Source organism: Ostrea edulis, chromosome 6, assembly GCF_947568905.1.
Source record: "Ostrea edulis chromosome 6, xbOstEdul1.1, whole genome shotgun sequence".
Taxonomy (NCBI): Eukaryota; Metazoa; Mollusca; class Bivalvia; order Ostreida; family Ostreidae; genus Ostrea; species Ostrea edulis.
This window is the reverse complement of record NC_079169.1, coordinates 24486174-24508497: the sequence shown is the minus strand read 5'-3', so window position 1 is coordinate 24508497 and position 22324 is coordinate 24486174. Positions and strand designations below refer to the sequence as shown.

Genomic DNA, 22324 nt, shown 5'->3' with positions numbered 1-22324 from the left:
TAATATATAGCGACGTTGTATGACGCAATCTTAAAAAGTAGAGCAAATTATAGGATTTATACTAGTAATGTAAACCTAAAAATAGTGTTCTTTCACGAACTCTACGTATAAAAACCAGTACATTATAGGAAAAAAACATGTTAGAGGATATTTCTAACAAAACATTATTCACTTTGGACGTTAGGCCGAATTTTGATAAGCATGGTCTTAGTCCTTTGGTTGAAAACTCATTCATATTTTTTGTGTATCTCTAAGATGGAAATAGATAACACTCGAAGGACATTAAACACTTTGTACACATAAGATAACAGTTGTAAAATGGGATTATTACCAAAATTGTTGACAAAAATACTCAAATGGTGACCGACCTTCTGCATGCGGGGCGAACACTTTACATCTAGACCACCGTGGCGTAACACCTAGGAAATTTTTATTAGGCGGTATTAGTTGATGAAGTCGTTATTATTCTTTCTTCCACCCTCACCCCCATTTAGGACTTCATAGATCGGAAGATCTATTACCCAGTTTGTCTGTTAGGATATGATCCCTAATCCTAAACTTTTTTCATTGTTGGTCAAGAATGACATTGTAATTTCTGAGGTGAGGAGGGAAATTTTGGATAGTAAACAATGCTGCATTACAGGGATGTCATGACGACTGATGTATGATGTTTTAAGTGGACCAAGTTTAGCGTTGATTAAAATGTTAAATACAGAGTAGTAGTACTACACTCAATCCTCATATTTGTAACTCAGGTCCGATTCAATGCTCGTTTTCGGCGGTGGTTGTACGTGAGCGGGTATGGTTGTCACCGAATCGGACATGTGGGTTTCTCCTGGTATTCCAACTTCCCCCCACTCCAATGACCCTTTTATGTAAAAATAAGTGAGCAATGACCCCCATTGGCAATAAGCTCTCGATATTTCATGAGTTGTCAAAGCCAAAGAAAAAATGAATAATTAGATTATTCATTTTCTCAAAATTTTAGAAAATATAAAGGAATTCTAAAAACGTTTAGCATATACAAATTGCAAATAGTTTTCGCCTGAGTAGTAACTTTTTATTACATGGTTTTCTGCGGGACCTGAAAGTGACATAAACTCAAAACTGCTATATGTAACAATATTCACTTCATACATTTATGCAGCAATGTTCTATCATCACCTGCATATGGTATTTATGTTTCTCAACTGATTCAATAAGCGAAAAATGTCCTGCATGTGATCAATTTCTAAACTGAGACAAGCATTTCGCAAATTCTATGGTCTTTATAATATTCTTAGACCGGATGTTGTTTGACATTTTTTATACCCATTGTGAGGTTGTTTTTCATGCTTTTTATGCCCCCCCCCCCCCCCATTTTCAAAGAAGAGGGACATTATATTGCTTTGCACCTGTCGGTCGGTATGTCGGTCAGTAGACCACATGTTTTCCGCTCAATATCTTGAGAACCATTCACTTGATCGTAATGATATTCACTATATGGGTTGATTATGGGTGGAAAAAGAGCCCTATTAATTTTGAGGGCCAAAGGTCAAGGATTAATCCACTCTGGACATAGGAAAATACTGCCCGTTCAATATTTTGAAAACCCTTTCCTTGATAGACATTAATCTTGATACACTGGTACATGTTAAAGAGTTGATTATCCCTATTGGTTTGGAGGACAAAACCCTTTGCAGGACAGACATCAAACTTGGTACACTCGTACATTGTAAGGAGGAGATGACCTCTATTGATTTTGAGGTCACATGGCCAAAGGTTGAAGGAGCATGGACAGGATTTGAACTGAAAATTATCACATTTTATTTTCCACATTTGTTATGCTTACAATGCATAACTAAGGTATTCATAATGGTCAGAATTTTTTAAATATCAGATGTTGAGTTATAAGAGAGATACAACACTCACAACTCTATGTTATGTAAACAAGGATCGTACATGTTTTGTTTACATATAGATTGTTTAATAGAAAAAAAATATTTAAAACAAAATGAGATGTGACAAACACTAGAAACTGTTTAATTGTGTTCAAAATTAACATGTAAATTGAAAAGACTGTTTTAAAACGAAACTTCAAGTAGTATATTTAACCTATGTATACATGAAAATATGTGTTCTATTATTCAAGATCAAAGAAGAAATCGAAATTATCTCGAATATCCTTAGTATATAATGTTGATAGCAATAACTAATTAAGCGATAAAACTGATTAAGAGTGTTGTTACCTTATCTCTACTCGTTTTTTAAAAAAAATATTTTCTCTTCAGAATGTCATATTGAAGAAGAAGCACAGAAAAAAGAGTCTGAATGTTCAAGTCGTGAAAAACGTTCACAGCATGGTATAAAATTTATTATCACATTTTTGACGCTGTCTTCATCACACATTTCAATATATGCATGTATCTATTTCTATACGGGTAATATAACAAGTTCACAAAACAAAGCAAGTTATACATATTTTGTTATTTGTTTAGAGGACATTTTCAGCAATGCTAAAGTTCTTTGAATGGACATGTAGACAGGGGAGTTGTGGCTTAACAGAAACATTTACAATGCCATTGATACCCAGCAGCATCCTTTTATTCACAAACACACGTTTAAATTTCTACACTTCTATAAGCTCTACCGTGGACGTGAGATTGTGCACCGAATCTAAAATTCAAAAGATAAGTCCAATGATATTTTCGTCTTAGAAATAAAAGACTGCTTTATTTTAAAAATATGATAACCCTACGTCTGATAAAATTCTACCTCTGTCACGTTACATATACTGTTACAGTACTATATTGGTCCTGCGTTGTTGTTAATAATAGAGATCCAGACATGATATAAATTGTGCACATAAAATGATGACATAGTGTCTGCATAATAAGCAAAGTAGCAGAATTTGTCTAGATCAGAAGTCTACGTAAGATTGGGGTTTGATTCCCTCAACATACTCATTGTTTTAAATGTTATTTCTTATCAATTCGTTAGCGGTCAAATTCAGCGGTCATTAATAATAATGGCCGTTCAATATTATGTACGTGCAGTGATTTAAAGGTCATTATTGATAATGTCCACTCAATATTATGCATGTCTAATGATTCGGAGGTCAATATTACTGTAAACAGTGTATTTTGGAGTCAATATTTTTATTTTATTTTAAAGGCTTCTCATCAACCAATCATATTTGCGAATTGATAGTAGAGGTATAATAATCCACTTTATCACTGTACAGTGGTAGGTCTCTAGAACACCGACTCTGGAGTACTTAGTCCTTCTTTGGTCAAACTCATACTCTATAGTAAGTTTTCTACGGTAATCTGTCTGGTGGAAATCTAACTCTAGATGTCCAATGTTTTTTGCTATTAATATATTTACATATTGTAATGGTAGCCATTTTCTAATGAATGCATAGCAGTTGTGAACAGTGTGCGTACAAATCATGATGATATAGTACGTCTATTGACGGCTGGGAATTCCGGCGTACAAATCCTGATAATATAGTAAGTCTAATTTCACGGCTGGGAATTCCGACAGAAATGAAAGAAGAATGTAAATATACTTTGTTGAAGCGCCAATGCTTTTTAAAGCACACACAAAATGTTTAAATTATTGTCGCTAAAATGTGAAGATAACGAACGTCTAAGGTCAAATGAAGATTTGGATGATTTACTTACAACTCTGGATACACTAAATTGTGAATACAATGCTGATCAGAAAATCATTCATTCACAATTGTGGGATAAAGAAGTTCCGCATAGACTGCGAATCTTGAAGAAGTTGTGCGCTGCAAGTTTCTAGTTGTTTATTTTGTCTTGCAGGTAATGATAATTCTGCCAGCACCAAGAGAAAAAAGGACAATTCGGGGATACTCAGGAGAATATTATCTTGTACCTGTAAATATTTTCTAACATATATCTAACTCGTTGCAATCATATTGTTAAGATAAGGCGTCCATTATGAAAATTATGATGAGGTGGATTTTATTTTTGAAAATATAGAATATAGACTTTGAAAAGTTATACTGCTTTCATAATCCAATGCTAAAATTCCTCCCTACGTCTAAAATAATTTAATCATAGAACATTTCTTTATATTGTCTGTATTAAAAGCATTTTGCTCTCACGGCTTACCATTTGGGTATCAAGAAATGAATGTTAGTACATGTGAATTTCATTTCACATTTAAGTGTAACTTATTGTTGCAATAGTCGAACGAATTCAAACTACTATTTTTGCTATTCCCAAAAATAAATAATGCATGTGATCCAGAAGTATTTATCAATGCAATGACTTACTCAATTACAGGTAATGCAGAGAACCCACTAGACAAGGAAGAGGTTGATGTGAATGCAAACCCACCAGGTACTTTATAAAAGAATTAAAAATAAAAACCACTTTTATTCTCTCTGCATTGTATTCAAAGTTAAAAAACTCGTTATGAGAAAGAAACTGGGAGAGTACCAGTAATTGCCTAGTGTCAATTAAATGAAACCATGGATAACCTTTTTCTTCCGCACTTTAGACCACACAACTTTTTGTTATGAATAGAGTTGGTGAAAGGCTATTTCAAATGAAATAAGCATACGTAAATTATCATTTATTTCGACGATATTAGTAGTAAGCACTCCTGTAGAACCGGTCGCACCCGCCCTGGACCTTCTATCTTGGTCAGATAGACGGAGTAATCCATGGTACAAATCAAGTATACAAAAAAAACCCGACCTAACAGTTGGCATGAAACACTTCAGCCAGTATTTTACCTAAACGACAGGTTGTATTTCGAAAATAAATCATTATAACGACCATAGCATTTGCGAAATGCTAAATTCAATCTTATTTGCCAATAACTTACCTGGATTATAATATTGATGATAGGAAGAACATGCTCTTGCGTATCGCAATAGTTGAGAGGCATAAACACCACGTGCAGATGATAATGGGAAGTTGACGATAGAGAAGCTGAAGTCACTACGTTTGTCATAAACTTGAGTTTTCAGTTTCCCATTAACATCTTTGTTTGATGAATATCCAAATGTGAAGGGATAGGGAAGATTCTGTGGTGTCTAATATTTCGAGTTCACTGAATCGGCATATGAATGAATGTGAGCATTGCTTATAGATAAAACGTCGTTGGTAGATCTAAATGTTGAGTTGAAGGTTGCCACAGCAATATTTTTTTTCACGTAGAAGCTTTGAATAAATTCTCCCTCATAAGAATATAAAAACAACACTGCTAATAAAAGAGCACGATTCGTGCTCATGGGAATTCCAACAGACTGTTGGGAGAATGTTCACCAAAGGACTACATAAATATTGTCAATGAGGAACTCCGACATCTTTTTCATATCAATTTCAGAGTACCTGTGTGTAGAATAAGAGTGGTGTTTAGCAAAGTAATGTTTTGAATGACTGATCACAAAATATGAATATTTTTGTGTTCCATGTTTACTAAAAAAAACTATCATGCCAAAACCATATTCTTTAATTTATCTTCTATTATTTTATTTATAAAGATACTAAAGAATTCACTAACTTTAGTTGAAGATTCATATTCCATGTGTATCTCTGAGATCGTCGGTTGGTTGTATATTACGTCCCGCTTGAGACTTTTTCACTCAACTATTGCTGGGGAAGGACTGCAAAAATGTAGGCCTCTGCTCGGCGTTTGCGGCCTTTGAGCAGGGAGGGATAAACCTGCTGTGATACGGAGTCTCAGTTTTTTCAGTCTTAAGCGAAGAACCGCCCCATTTTACGACAAGCAAGGGGTATTGAGGACCTATTCTAACCTGGATCCCTACGGAATACTCTAAGATGGGAATGAATAGAAACCTGACGTGCATTACACATATTTGTACATATAAGAAAAAGTTTATTTCAACAGTTGTAAAGTGGAATTATTACCAAAATTGTTGATACAAAACAACTACATGTAAATGGTGATTTTTTTTCTTTTGATAATCAAGACATGATCCATGACCAACTATAATATTTCATTCAAAATAAATCCAAGATGATCATAATGCTGTGTCATGCGAGTATTTTTCTATAGTGTTTCATATTTTGTACATGGTACCCCTTTCTATTCACCATTCTCTCCTCTCGATTTTATGATGTTTTGATATGTCTCATTATTTAACACTTTTAATAATTATATTTGTAATATTTCTGACGATGTGTGAGCATCAAGGGATTTTTGGAGCAAGAACCATACAACCCAGATTTTTTTTTTATAATTTATTTTTTTGGTCACATAGCTCGAAATAAAGGACACCACAGAGTCGTCCACTTTTGCTTCATACTTAGATATTTTATTGAAAGTAGACATTAACGGCAAATTAACAACTCAACTGTATGACAAACGGGATGATTTCAGCTTCTCCATCGTCAACTTCCCACATTTATGTAGCAATATTCCATTATCACCTGCTTATGGTGTTTATATATCTCAACTGATTCGATATGCAAGAGCTTGTTCTGGGTATAGTCAGTTTTTAAATCGAGGTAAGCTACTGACAAACAAGTTGATAGTACAGGGATTTCAACAGTCTCGATTGAAGTCAGCATTTCGCAAATTCTATGGTCGTTATAACGATCTAGTTCGTCAATACAACCTCGCATTGGGTCAAATGCTGTTTGACGTGTTTCATACCGATTGTTAAGCCGTTCTTGGCACACTGATTTTGACTGCGGATAACTCCCTTTACCTGATCAGGATATGGGGCTCACGGCGGGTGTGACCGGTCAACAGGGGATGCTTACTCCTCCTAGGCACCTGATCCCACCTCTGGTGTGTCCAGGGGTCCGTGTTTGCCCAACTATCTATTTTGTATTGCTTGTAGGAGTTATGAGATTGATCACTGTTCGTTATCTTCACCTTGCATACAATACATCAGACACTTACACAAACATACCTTTCATACATGCATACATGCTTCAATCTCCCTGTGGTTTAGGTTATTTGCTGTACAATAGTGAAAGTAATAATAATAACAATAATACATGTACTAAAAATAATGACAAGTACATGTAGTAATAATTAATCAATTGCAAAAATATTTTCCCACTTCATCCATATTTTATCGAAGTTATATATTTTAAATGTTTGAATTGCAGCATATTTCTCTACATGATATTTAAACTTTAAGTGACATAGTAATCCAACAAGATTTGGTTCTTTATTGAAACAATAACACATATTTTTACTTCTTGTAATAAGACCCAAACATTGTGGAGTGAGTTAAGTCTTCATATATATATAAAAATTTCAGAACAAATTGGTTTTAATGTGTCAAATATAATATTTGGTGAAATTCCACTGTCTTTAAATAATAAAGCTATAAACTTTATAATTCTATATGCTAAACAATACATATTTATCTGTTTAATGCAGAATAAAGAACCAAATCTTGTTGGATTACTATGTCACTTAAAGTTAAATTTTTCTATATATATGAAGACTTAACTCACTCCACAATGTTTGGGTCTTATTACAAGAAGTAAAAATATGTGTTATTGTTTCAATATTACTTGTACAAAATCTATAGAGATCATTTGTTTTAACACTAATGTTTTTCAAATAATAACCAACAGGAAGAATTCTATGTAAAATTCTAAACTGTAGCCACTGAACAGAAGAATCACTAGATGTTTTGAAACAAATTTTAAACACATCTTGTACTGGAATATCATCTACTCCATATGAAGATAGTTCAGGTTTCCACTTGCCCATAGAAGTTGGGATATCTTCTTTTGCATTTAAAATATTGTAAATAATATTAGAACATCTTTCATGTAATAAAACTGGTTCAAAAAATATAGGCATACATGGATTAACATTTTGTTTGGTTGAGTGTCTATCAATTGACAGACATTTTAAATATTTTGAAATTGCAGTAATAATGTTATTGTATTTCATTACACATACTTCTTGAAGATTGTATAAACACTGAAATTTTTCTATGGTATGGAAGTTACAACCAGTATCAAAAAAATCTTGAACAGCTTTAATCCCCTTTTCATACCATTTCTCATAAAACACAGGTTTCCCCGCAATTCTAATATTAGAATTGTACCACACTGGAATATTATGAAAATTATTTTTAATATTTGGAAGATTTTGACTAGTCTTCAAATAAAAAAACCAAGCATTAAAAACATCCTTCCAAAAAACATTCCTTTTAATACATAATTGCTCCACAATAAAACTATCTCCAAAGTCATATAATTTCTTTAAAATATCATTTCCATACATGGCAAAAAAATATTCATCCATGGTTTCTGACAGTTGGACCTAGTAAGCCTTTTAATCCAAGAGCATACCAATGATGTAATAAAGTTGCTTATATCAACCATCTTGATACCACCCGATAAATAGTCTTGTGTTATCACAGACCTCTTAACTTTATCTACACTAGATTTCCATAGGAATTCAAAAATAATATTGTATAAATAAGAAATTGTTTCTTTCTTTGGAGTAGGAAGTGATATAAACAAATGATTCAATTTTGGAATAAGCAAGGTTTTAATGACAGTAGCCCGCCCAATGAGAGTAAGAATCCTTCTTTTCCACTGTTCAATAAGAGCAACGATTTTTGGTATTTGAATTCCGAAATTTATATCTTCAATTTCTGTAAGGTCAACTGAAAAATTAATACCCAATAAATTAAAAGTTGTTGATCCCCAATTTAATTTCCATCTTGTATGGTGAAAAACTTCATCTGAAAATTTCTTTAAACCAATCCAAACAATTTTTGTTTTAGAAGAATTAATCCTTACACCAGAAAAACTGGAAAAAAATTATATCGTATCTAGAGCTGCAAAAAGCGATTCAGGTGAACCGTCAAGGGCTAGTGAAGAATCATCTGCATATTGCGATATTTTGTGTTCTGTGTTTTCTATACATATGCCTTTTATGCTTTTGTTTTGTTTAATTAATATTGCAAGAATTTCTGCACATAGGATGAATAAATAAGGTGCAATGGGATCACCCTGCCTACATCCCCTTTGTATATCAAACTGTTCAGATAAAAAGCCACTCTGTAAAATTGAGGCTCGGAAATTTGTGTTTAAGATTTTTATCCATTGAATAAAGTTTTCCCCAAAACCAAAATACTTTAAAACATTATATATGAATGACCATGACATTGAGTCGAAGGCCTTTTCGAAATCAATGAGAACTAGAAGGCCTGGGATATTATTTCTTTCAGTGTATGACATAATATCATAGATAAATCGAGTATTCTCCCCTATATATCTACCTTTTAAAAAACCAGACTGTGTATCGGATATTATATAATCCAAAACTTGTTTAATTCTAAAGCTGAGATAACCAGATATAATTTTGTATAATACATTTAAAAGTGTAATTGGTCGCCAGTTTTTTAAAAATTGTCTTGGTTTATCCCCTTTAGGTAAGCATGAAATGATTCCTAGTCGTTGCGAAATAGGAAGTTCCCTCTTATGATATATACAATTAATAGCTCTAACAACATAATATTTAAGGTCATTCCAATTTTTTTTTTAAAGAATTCAGTTGTATAACCATCGCTACCCGGGGATTTGTTGTTTTTCATATTTTTTAATACTTTAAGAACCTCTGCTTCTTCAATATCATCCTCCAGTTTTTTGGTTGCATGCGTATCTAACTTAGGAAAATTGTAATCTGAGATGATGCTTTCCAGGTCGACATTAATTAAGTTAAAATCACAGGGTCCGTGTTTGCCCAACTATTTATTTTGTATTGCTTGTAGGAGTTATGAGATTGATCACTGTTCGTTATCTTCACCTTGCATATAAGGCTTCATAATATTTCTTGACACCTTCTAATATATCTGACTGTGTTTGTAAATTGTACCAGCATCCAACTGAATTTTTTTGATAGTTTTATTTAAATAATTTCGGGATTCTAAATTACAAAAGTATTTTAAAGGGTTTTCCCCTTCCTCTATCCAACGTGCACGAGACCTTATCATGTGACCCTGTAGCTTTTCTTTTCTAATGTTTTCAAGAGCTGCTCTCTTCCCATCCAGACTATTAAAATCAATAGGAGAGTCAGACTCTAAAATTTCAATTTCATCTAAAAGTTTCTTTTCATTGATGTCTTTTTCTCTTTTCTTAAATGCTGAGTACGATATAGTAATTCCCCTAATTTCCATCATTAAAACCTCCAGAAATAAACTTTCATCAATATCGTTTTTGCACTGAAAATTTATATTATCTATGTTATCCAAATATTGGCTAGTAACAGATTGAATAGTTTCTTTGACCTTCATAACATATTTTTGTCTGTTAATAAATTGTTATTAAATTTCCAAAGGCCACGCCCTCTTGTAAAGGGATTAAATTTTAATTCAAGAATAACAACCCAGATTTAATCCCCTCCTGTGGTTTATAAATGTCACAATTTTCGTACATATACAGGCACTTTTTTCTGACAATAATTATTTTGTGTTATTTTCATTTACATAGAGAATATTACATGCTAAAATCCATATCATATGTCATATCAGCCCGAGTTCGGCCCTTGGGCTGATATGGGACCGAAGGCTGATATGACACATGATATGGATTTTAGCATGTAATATTCTATTTTGTATATACTACACTTTGTATATTTATTAATAAATGTTGTATACATACAGAATATTGTTTTTGAAGGGGTGTGAGTATCTAATATGGGTTCGATGGCTGTTTTTACATGATGGTGCTATTCTTTTATTACATGTGGGTTGATTTATCGCACTTTAAAGATAGATCAAGAAATATTTGATACATTGCGTACCTTGGTACATAGAGAATAACGCATACCCATTCCCATATCACACCCTATATCAGCCCGAGACACCAATATCAGCCAGAGGGCCGAAGGCCGGAGTGTTGATATTGGTCGAAGACTGATACAGGTTGTGATATGGAATTGGGTATGTGTTATCATGTTTATTACATACCTAGTAAAAACATACATATGCAGTCAGAATTTTTACAAACGTCAGCAGTATTGAATCCAAACATAATTATATTCAAGTTCGATTAATCTGTTTGCCCGCGATTCAAAAGTGTTTTCTCTTCCTTCATAATCGTCCATGTTCATGTTGTTTATGTTCATCTGCAAAATATTGAAGCGGGGAAAACAGAGGAGTTTCGGATAGATAGATTCTGCAAGGGGTAATCCCGGGGCTGCTACGGCTATGGTAAAGTAAGCTGTATTGCATATACAAAAAACGGTATTTATTGCTAAGTATGTAATAAATTGATTTACAATGGTAAACATTTTGATACATAAAAATAAGGCATGGCAAAATCTGCATCATATCAACCCGAGACTCCAATATCAGCCCGAGGGTTAGGAATATGGATTCTTGTCATTCTGATTCACATCGTTCTCGCCAGTTTTTCCTTTACATATCATAACATCCTAAAATACAGATCACTCTAATATCATATCACTATCAAAACTTTAAACATTTACCATAATATGTATAAGGTTGTTGATTGACAACAGTGAAAACTTAATTTGATACATGCATTGGTTAACTACATGTTTGGTAAAAACTTTAAAATACGGTATTGTTTTACTGCAGTAAACACCTTGATATAAATATATATTGGGTGAACATCCTCTCCTTACTCTTTCCGATAGTAGCAGTGAATAAGAAGACTGTAAGCTTGGAAATTATTAATCAAACCCGTATAGTGACGAATGAGCTCTACGTCTCCATGAAATCAAAGCCTGGGGAAACATTTATTCGGCTGTATTAGTTGATGAAGATGTTGATATTCTCTCTTCCACACTCCCACCCCGATTTCGGATTTTAGAGATCCGAAGAACTATTTATGTTTATACATGTGTGTAACTATTATTAGATGTTGGGTATAGAAAATAGATGTAATTCTTTAGCATTCAGGGTCCAATTCTAATCTGCCAAAGAGCGACATTTTTCCCGTGTTGGTAAAGACTAACAGTGTAATTTCTGAGATGAGGATGGAAATTTCAGATATCAAACAACACTGCAGTAGTAGTACGACAGCTGACGTGTGCTGATCTTAGTGAACCAATTTCAGCATAGATTGAAAAGTTTAGATACAGAGTAGTGGTATTACACTCAATTCTCACATTTGTAACTCGGGTTCGATTCAATACTCCTTATCAGCAGTGGTTGTACGTGAGCGGGTATGGTGGTCACCGAATCGGACATGTGGGTCTCATCCTGTATTCCGACTTCCTCCTACTCTATAGACTCCTTCATGTAAATATATGTACAACGACCTTATTGGGAAAATCTCTCATGATTCCATTGTTCATCAAAGCCAAAGAAAAACATTAATTAGATTATACATTTCTCACATTTTTAGTAAAAAGAGTTCAAAATAACAGAAACCAACAGCTTTTGGCATATATTTTCGCCTTGGCAATAACTTTTTATTACATGTAAATTATTTTCTATGGGATCCAAAAGTAAAATAAAGACGAAATTACTAACAATATTCACTTAACACATTTATTTAGTAATAGTCTATGCTTATTTTGTTTCTCTACTCATTCGATAAGCAAGAGCAATGTTTTACGTGTGATCAATTCCTAAATTGAGGCAGGCTACTTAGAAATAAGCTCAAACAGGAGTCTCAACAGTGTCCTTCAAAGTAAGCATATCGGGAATTCTATGGTCCTTATATGATATTTTTATCTACAAACAGGCCGGATGTTGTTTGACGTTTTTCATACCAATTGTGTGGCCGTTTTTGGCTCTTTTTGACCAGGGATTACGCCTTATACGTGATTAAGATATAAAGTTCATTGTGGTATGACCGATCAAGAACGCATGCTTACCCCTCTTAGGTACCTGATACCACTTCTTGTATTTCCAAGAACCCTTAATTGCCCTGCTCTCAATTTAGTATTCTTTATGGGAAATAAAGAGATCAATCACTGTTCGTTATTTCCCTTTTTTCATTTATTCTTATGCAAATATTTCACATATCTTGATATTATTATCATTAAAGGAAAATTGTGTTTGCTGTTATTCAAGATCAAAAACGAAATCAAAACTGTCTCGCATTTTCTTGGTATTTAATGTTGATATCAATAAAACTGATTGAGAATATGATTGTCTATCTTTTCTCTGTTTTTTCTTTCTCTCTTCAGATCTTGAAGAAGAAGCACACGAGGAGAAATCAGAATATTTGAGTCGTGAAGAATTTTTGCAGCATGGTATAAAATTTAATATCGCTATCATGTTAATACTGTATTATTTAGATATTTCAATATATATATCTATTTCATGGAAGTAATATAAAGAATTCGCAAAACAAATCAGATGTATTCTAGTGCATTATTACATTAATTATTCAGTGGCCCATTTCCAACCACTGCTAAAATTATTTGTATGTACATGAAAACGGGAGTAGTGGATTAGAGGAAACATTCGACTTTTCATATGATACTGCACAGAACCTTTTGTTTTTAAAAGTCGTAAACATTTCCAAGAGTTGACATTGTAGTAATATTTGAATACAGTAAAAAAAAAGGGTGGGGGCTTGTATAAGAGGGAATGCTGGTTATGGGAATTATTCCACATTATCACTGTACAGTAGTAGGTCTTTAGAAAACTGACTCTGGAGTAGTCCTTCCTTGGTCAAACTAATACTATATGGTAAGCTTTCCGGACAAACTCGTACTTTATTTTTAGTTATGGGGAATCTTTCGGGGGGAATATTACTCGATAGGATCAATATACATAGCATCTTGGAAGAAGAAAAAATATGTCAGAAACTGACGTATGAAATATAATGCTTAATACTTGCTCCAGTATTTTGTATTTCTGTATGTACGTTTAGTTGACTTGAGTTGTTTATCTATTATCGTTCATAAAGACACTTTCAGGAACTTCATTTGATTTATTAGTGATATATGATATATTTATATATTCACATTTTCAATGTTTTTGTCTCTGGTATCGACAAATTGTAATACTAGCTATTTCCCCCATAAATGCGTTACAGTTGTGAACAATGCGCGTATGAATTTTGATAATATAGTACATCTATTTAAAAAAATGAGAAATGGGTTTCGTTTTTTAACATACATCAAGGCATGAACTGCAACGTTTCATGCTGGAATTCTTTATAAGAAGCGCTAACGCACTTCATGAAGTATTCCAGCGTTAAGCGTCACAACTCATATCTTAAGGTATTCTCACAAAAGAAACTTATTCTTATATTATCATTCAACTTGTATTTATATCATAATTATCAATCGTTGAAATAGATGTACTATATAAGGAATGACTTTAATTCTGGGGCAAGTTATACGAGTATAACCTGGCGAAGCGGATTATGAAAAAGTGTAAACTGACCCAAACCAGGTTATACTCGTACAATTTGCCCCAGAATCAAAGTAATTCCCTTTAATTTAATGCAAGAGACAAAGATAATAACCTTCGTTTATCAAAATGTGCATAAACTCGGAAAAATACAAGTCAACTGAGCCGCGCAATGATTCACTTAGCAACAACGACGAAGCGTCTACTGAGAAGATCGCCATCTTTAATCTTAGTTCTAGGGAGCTAGCCTATTTATCAAAGTATTGTATCGAAGATGAAGTTTGTCATCATAGAAAATATGTATAGACTATCCATGCAATGCGTATTTCGCTGTCCTTTAGAGATAGAGATCGACTTTGAAATCGCTCATCTCCGAGAGATTGAGAAAATAGGAGAAATTGTATTGTTTAGGCCTACCCAAAATAAATCTTCAAATATCAGAAAATGCAATAATTTGCGGCTTTTAACTCTGAAAACTTCTACTACATAAAAACTTACCCTTGCTTGCACCGTTATCGCTAACAGTAAATCCAACACAGGAAAATACGTATTTATAAGCAAGTGACAAATCGTGATCCACATGTCAATGTGACTGACGTCATGTGATAAAATGTGACGTATGAATTTTTGTTTGCTTTGTTAATTAGCGGATCAAGCAATGAAACAACCCGCCTTTCCCCAGTGAGAAATGTATTTCAAAATAAACAGGGCAATGCTATTGTAAATCATTAATTCGAATATAACATCTTTGTTTTAATCTATTATTCGACCATCATACATAGAAAGATGACTGTTTTACAACAGTTATATGCGTACAAGTAGATGCTAATATATATTGACAATGATAAAACAATATGTGTATCAAACTGAGGTATCTTATTGTACACGTTGGCTTTCTATTCCATAGAAGGTTGAAAGCAGTGTTGCGATGTCAATTTAGAGAGAGAGAAAAATAGTTGCTGCATTTAGTTGTCAAGGATGTGTGTCCCCATACCAATCCAGGATATACAAAAATAACATGCGTTCCTCAATTGAAATTTGACCAATCAAAGACAAGGATACAATAAAATTTAAATTATATTATTTAAAAATCATACGCGCATTGTTCATATAGCTTACTCCTCCTAGGCACCTGATCCCACCTCTGGTGTGTTCAGGGGTCCGTGTTTGTCCAACTATCTATTTTGTATTGCTTATAGGAGTTATAAGATTGATCACTGTTCGTTATCCTCACCTTTCATTTAAAAGAATGTATTTGAATAGTTCTTGCAATTTTCTGATCGAACTTTGATTTTTCTTCACGTGGGCCATAAAACGTAGACTAGTTCGCATTTGGTCACCACCTCATGTTTTTGAAAACTAAGATCGTCTAAGCTTATGGCCCATAATTAAAACTAAAGGAGAAGTAGCAAAAAATTCGCGGCGAACTTTTGTATTTGAATAAAAGGGATACAATTTTATTAGAATAAAGGAACATGTCCCCATTACTAGGGTAATAGTGAATAAGGTGAGCCATTTAAAAATCTTTAAAGAAATTATATCTACTTGTGGACATTTCTTTTTAATTGTAGATTCTATTTATTACATTCACTATCTGAATGGGGCAGTTATTGGGTTCAAAGGCTTGAAATGCCAAATACGATAACTATCTTTCAAGTTCCCCTCAATAAACATGACTGCAAACATTGTTTTATATGGTATTCACACTATGGTTATGTGGGGTAGAATACGCTACACTGTACATTGAGGAGCAATGTTGAGAATATATGGAGAAATATCAAGAGTTTCTCAGGAACGGTAAGGTTACACTTTTAAAAATGATGCTGTAGAATTTCCTTCTCTTGTTTGGTATGTAATCCCGGTTTATCCATTTGTGGATGATTTACACGCTATTTCTATGATAGCAATGCTGTTAATGTACATTACAGCGGAGCAGTTTATGCTACTTTTACCTAATTTTTTAGGAAGACTGCTAGGCAGCTGATCTAAACTCTGGTATTTCCAAGTGTCCGCGTTTGCACTGATTTTCGTTGATGTATTCTTTATATAATTCGTAAGACTGCTTGCTTTCTTCACTTTCCCACATCATATTAATGGACTTTATAACAATAAACAAACAACCTCAAAATAAGATGTAAAAATGGCTGTCTGAAAACAGGACTGCCAGAGAAGTTCTTAAAATGAAATCGTAAGTCATCACAAATGGCTATTAACAGAGAACAGGGAGGTGTTTTTTCTTATAAGTTAGTTCTGTCTGTTCTTTACACTTCAGGAACAAATATGTCGATTCAATGAATATTATTGTTTGTAGAATATTTCACTATGTTTGTCCTTGTATCGAGCCATAATCTTTCACAGTAATGTCTACGTGTGCATGACGAAAGCAACAAAAGATGTACTCAATTGCTCAAGTTTGAATTTTACACATTTTCTAAGTTTTTATATCTACTATTAGAACCACACTGAACAAAACGCCATCCCAATTTCATAACTTTTAGAGTTTTCATTAAGAGGTTCCTGAATAGGATTAAATATACCTTAAATTGAAAACCATGTTTAGCTTTAGCTCTCTATGATTACCTTTATCAAAGAGTATTGCAAGAGTAAATGAATGTACTACTGTTTTTGCAAAGTTACTAAAATGATATAATTTGCAACTCTAAATACCCATAGATTTTAAAGAAAAAGTGAAGATAACGAGCAATGATCAATTTCATTAATCCTGTAAAATACAAAATTTAAAGATAGTCACAAAATGGCCTCCTAGAATACTGAACATGGGAGCAGGTGTCTGGGAGAATCCAATGTAGATCTGTCACACCAGCCGTGAACCGTCTATCTTGATGAGGCAAACGGAATAATTAATACGCGCTCAAAATAGTATTAAAAAAGTGATCTAGCAATACGAAATATCGGACCCTTATTTCGTCTCTGATTCCGTCGTGGTTTTGAGGTTTTGCATGTCCAATGAGATCTCGTTTTCTGTTTTAACATGGACAACTTTCATCAAACAAGCACACGTACATGTAACTATCAAATATAGTGAGTTCAGGCACTAAGCGTGAAAGTGAAAGGTGGGAGAAACGAAGAAAAAAGTTGCCTTCATGTTTGTATGAAAATTGTTGGTTAGCAAGGGAAGCAGTTCCCAAACCCCAAAATCAAAGAGGGAGGGCATATCCTTCAGTACACGAGTTCAATTCATCGTTTCCACCCACAGTCAATCTACCTTTTCTTAAATATCTATAAATAAAAAATGTCTTTCTATAAACAAACCCCTCCTAGGCACCTGATCCCGCCTCTGGTATGTCATGGGGCCGTGTTTGCCCAACTTTTTATTTTGTATTTCCTTGTGGGAGTTATGAGATTGATACTTAGACATTAACAGCAGACTGACAACTCAACTGTATGACAAACGGGATGATTTCAGCTTCTCCATCGTCAAATTCCCATATTTATGTAGCAATATTCCATTATCACCTGCATATGGTGTTTATATATCTCAACTGATTCGATATGCAAGAGCTTGTTCTGGGTATAGTCAGTTTTTAAATCGAGGTAAGCTACTGACAAACAAGTTGATAGTACAGGGATTTCAACAGTCTCGATTGAAGTCAGCATTTCGCAAATTCTATGGTCGTTATAACGATCTAGTTCGTCAATACAACCTCGCATTGGGTCAAATGCTGTTTGACGTGTTTCATACCGATTGTTAAGCCGTTCTTGGCACACTGATTTTGACTGCGGATAACTCCCTTTACCTGATCAGGATATGGGGCTCACGGCGGGTGTGACCGGTCAACAGGGGATGCTTACTCCTCCTAGGCACCTGATCCCACCTCTGGTGTGTCCAGGGGTCCGTGTTTGCTCAACTCTCTATTTTGTATTGCTGGTAGGAGTTATGAGATTGATCACTGTTCGTTATCTTCACCTTGCATACTGTTTGTTATCTTCGCCTTTTATTCAAAAAGTATATCACACCGCCATCTTGATTTCTTTTTAACCAGTTGCATCGCTTGCAATTTTCGGCAAAAATTTCGATATAATGTGATAATTAGACCCCTACCATTTAAAAGTAACTCTGTCAAGGTCTTACATCCCGCATCGTCATGATTAAATGGAAATAAAGCCCATTCACCGGGTATAATCAACGGCTTTCAAATGCAAAAAAATCAGCAAGAGGGGGTTGGAAGTTCACATAATTTCAGGATAGCCCTTTTTTCATTGATCGATAAGATTAAGAAAAGTGAATATCATAATTAACAGTAAATATGTTAGATAGAGAGGTAATGGATCTTGAATTATACTACCCCAGTATTTTATTGGTATATACTTTTATTTTTTCAACATTAAACATGATAACTTATTAAACTTTGGTGATAGTAAATGTCATGCATATTACGAAAAGTTCCCAATACTGAATGAACACCCACAAACGCGTACACACCCGCCCTGAGCGCTGTATCAGTATTTAACGAACGGTCTAACAGTTGATATGAACACTTGATCTAATGTCAGGTTAATTGTATTTGCAAATTAGATCATTATAACGACTATAGAATTTTTCGAAATACTAAATCTAAAAGAGAGTGTTCAACCCCTATAGCATCTACTTCTTTTCCAGTAGCCTGCTTCGATTTCAAAATTGATCATACACAGCATACTCTAGCGTATTAAATCAGTTGCTATACTTAAACACCATATGCAGGTTAAAATCAAATATGGATGCGGGAAGTTAACTATGGAGAAGCTTCACATAAACGGATACAACTGTACAACATTAGATATTATTCACGTCTATTGTCTTTCTTTCTATCTAGATGTGTATTTGTATATGCCCTTCTTCAAATGGCATCGTTTTGTTCATTTTCTGCATTTATGACTTCTCGGGAATAACACTATAATTTGCGATTAAATATGCCACAGCATTTCCAATGAATAAAAAAGTTCGATTCCGATTTAGATAGAATGAAGGTTTATGGTCCTTCCGAGGTAATATTCTCAAGGCATACCAAAATGCCTTGAAGCAGCACAGCTTTACCTATATCATGCACGATATTAGTGTATATTGAATGGAATAACAATTCAATTACTTGAACAAATTCTTGTATTTCCTTTCAGAGAGCATCAATATTGAAAATCTCGCTGAGGATACTACTCTAGTCCTACGATTAGCAAATAATCTGCAAAAAGATCGCACACTAGCTCTAATCGGTGAATGGGGTAGTGGGAAAAGAACATTGGCTGTACAGATAGCCCTTCAAGTAGAAAAAATAGAAAAGAAAACGTTCAATTTTAAGGTTTTGCAAGAATTTCAGGATGATACACGTAGTAAAATCGAAGCTTTAAAATCAACGGATCCAACCATCTTATTAATACCTGATCTCTGTAGATCCTGGCATACTGAACATCATATGGCAGATATAATAAACTGTGTGCGTTCTGGTCTTTCATCCAATACTTACATCATTGCTACAATTCGAAATGCTGTATACCAATCATGTACAGAATACATCCGTTCTTCTATTGATGACTTATTTACTCGAAGAATGCTTATCAAGCCAAGTCACAGAATGTTAAGCAAAATTCTTGACAAATATAATGTTCATTCTACAAATCCTTCTCGAGATTATATATTAAAACTGAATTCTGTCATTGGTACACCTCTTATAGTGACTTTGTGCGTGAAAAATCCTGATTACAAAAGTTCGAGCTTTTTAGATGATCCATTATCATTCATCACATCCAAATTGAAGAAAATGAATAGCTCCGATGATGCTAATGACCGTCTGAAATTTGGGATACTGGTATATATAGTGCAAGAGGGGGAAACTGTAGAAAAAAACACATTGGAGAATTGTTCCGACCCTAGTATGTTTGCTTTCACAGGAAAAAACTCAAATATGTTTACTACATGTAACATCCACGGCTGTATCACAGAGTTGTTGGATGACTATCTTGAAGAAACTATTGACGGGAAATCCTACAGAATAGTGCATGAAGTCATCACGAGATGCATATTTCTCACGGCTGCCGAAATGGATTTCCCTTCACTTATTGGCAAATGTGATGATTTTCTTTTGTTTGACTGTATTCGACTTCAATCTCCAATGGAAAGGGAGTTTTTTAAGAAGAAATTTATCTTAGATACTAGGGAATTGAAGGTCGGAATTCCTACAGAATCATATCAGGATCTTGCAAAAGCTTTGAGGCAACGGAATGATGATGTGATGAGTTTGGTAAGAAAGGTTAATTGGTTTGAAAAAGAGCGCTTTAAGAAAGTGTTGAGTAGTGTCGAAAGGGTTTAAGATATACGACATACGTATGTACTGTACTATAATGCAGAAATGAATTGTATATTTTATCATTTGATTATGGTTATCACAAAGATGCGCTTTCTCCCAGTGTCAAACTGCAAACTCCTAGGCACCTGATCCCACCTCTGGTGTGTCCAGGGGTCCGTGTTTGCCCAACTATCTATTTTGTATTGCTTGTAGGAGTTATGAGATTGATCACTGTTCGTTATCTTCACCTTGCATAAAGGATCATCAGAAAGAACTGAAATCATATTATGTTTTGTAATACGTTGTAAATCATAAATGTGTTCTGCATTAATGATACATGTTAGTATGTGATGGAAGAACTAATTTGTTAGCATTTTATATCTGAACTTATATTTCGTATTTGTGACATGTTTATACAATTGTTTAATTTTTAAAATAGCAGCTTTCGTTAAATACTGGAAAGTAAAATACCTGATTATCTAGATATTGCAAAATCTATTAACGCTGAAATCTTCATCTGTTAACCGTGTATCACTATTAAACTTTTGGGGCATATATTTTGTATCGTCTATCCGTTGGTCTGTCCAGGAGCAACAAAACATTTTTTTAATGATTATTACCCTTAGAGTACATACATATGTACTTAGAAGGTATGAGATTGATTACTGTTCATTATATTCACCTTTCATGATATGTATTGGCGTGCGTCTAATAGGACTTTTGTAACACAGACTGTGAAATACTTGGGGAGTTTTGTTATCACATTTTGTATTTGCATTAAGTAAAACACATGTGTCTCTTGATGAGCTGGAAAAAACTACAAACATTAAATTTATTCGATGTGCAACTATATACAAATTCTGCGTAGGTTTCTAATAACAGCATAGGAATCAAATTCATAACTCAAAGAAATAGAGAACTTGAATGTAATGCGTGTTATAGATTGGAATAAATGTATGCAGTTCAGTCATTGAGTTATGTATATGATCACAAAACAGTTAAATATTACGATTATCGAATACCATCACCTTATCGGCCTCGGAAATTAGTTGTAATATTTGTACTATTCTGATTACACAATTACCCATTGTTTGTATGTTGCTTTACACCTCATTTGAGAATCTTTTTTGTGTAGAGACGCCAGCAGTTTTACGTTAAGTACCCCATACCCGTAATCATGCAGTCAGAGATAACTTTTTCCTCGCTAAAGTCGGTAAACCTCTTCTAATGAGAGTTGAAAGTTATTACAAACAATAATTTGTGCACATGTGTGGGAGAAAGTGAGATTCAATCATGCTTGAATACTACCGCAATCACCGGTCGCTATGTTCAAAATTTAACTTCCGTTTTCAAAAGCTTGTTCGCATTATCAAATGGAACGATAGAAAATTTAATAAAATTCATAAAATGTAAGCATGTCAATTATTGTTCTTTTTTTATACCCACCATGACTTGCACTTTTATAGGCTGGTATGCAATTTGAGGAAATCGAGGATATCTACGCCTGAAAATATAACGGAATCTCACTATAATAGCGGAAGATAGGGGAGTTTCAGGATGGTACACGTAGTGAACTTGAAGCTCTAGAAAATACGGATCCAACCTTCTTATTAATATCTAAGATCTGTAGATCCTGGTATACAGAACAGCATACGACAGATATAATAAAATGTGTGCGTTCTGGTATATCATCCAATACATACATCATAGCTACGATTCGAAATAAGTATACCAA

General features: G+C 33.9%; 1 protein-coding gene across 3 annotated transcripts in view; it reads left to right on the top strand.

The window, feature by feature from the left end:
- The window catches only part of LOC125683231 (uncharacterized), a 71815-nt gene extending 49813 nt beyond the window's left edge, over positions 1-22002 (top strand). For all 3 annotated transcript variants that reach the window (XM_056142108.1, XM_056142110.1, XM_056142109.1), the window contains 5 exons: positions 2271-2342; positions 3810-3884; positions 4296-4352; positions 13132-13197; positions 19427-22002. In XM_056142108.1, coding sequence (XP_055998083.1) covers positions 2271-2342; positions 3810-3884; positions 4296-4352; positions 13132-13197; positions 19427-20613 — 1457 coding nt within the window. In that variant the 3' untranslated portion in view covers positions 20614-22002. The remainder of the gene's footprint in view (positions 1-2270; positions 2343-3809; positions 3885-4295; positions 4353-13131; positions 13198-19426) is intronic.
- The last annotated feature ends 322 nt before the right edge of the window (positions 22003-22324 follow it).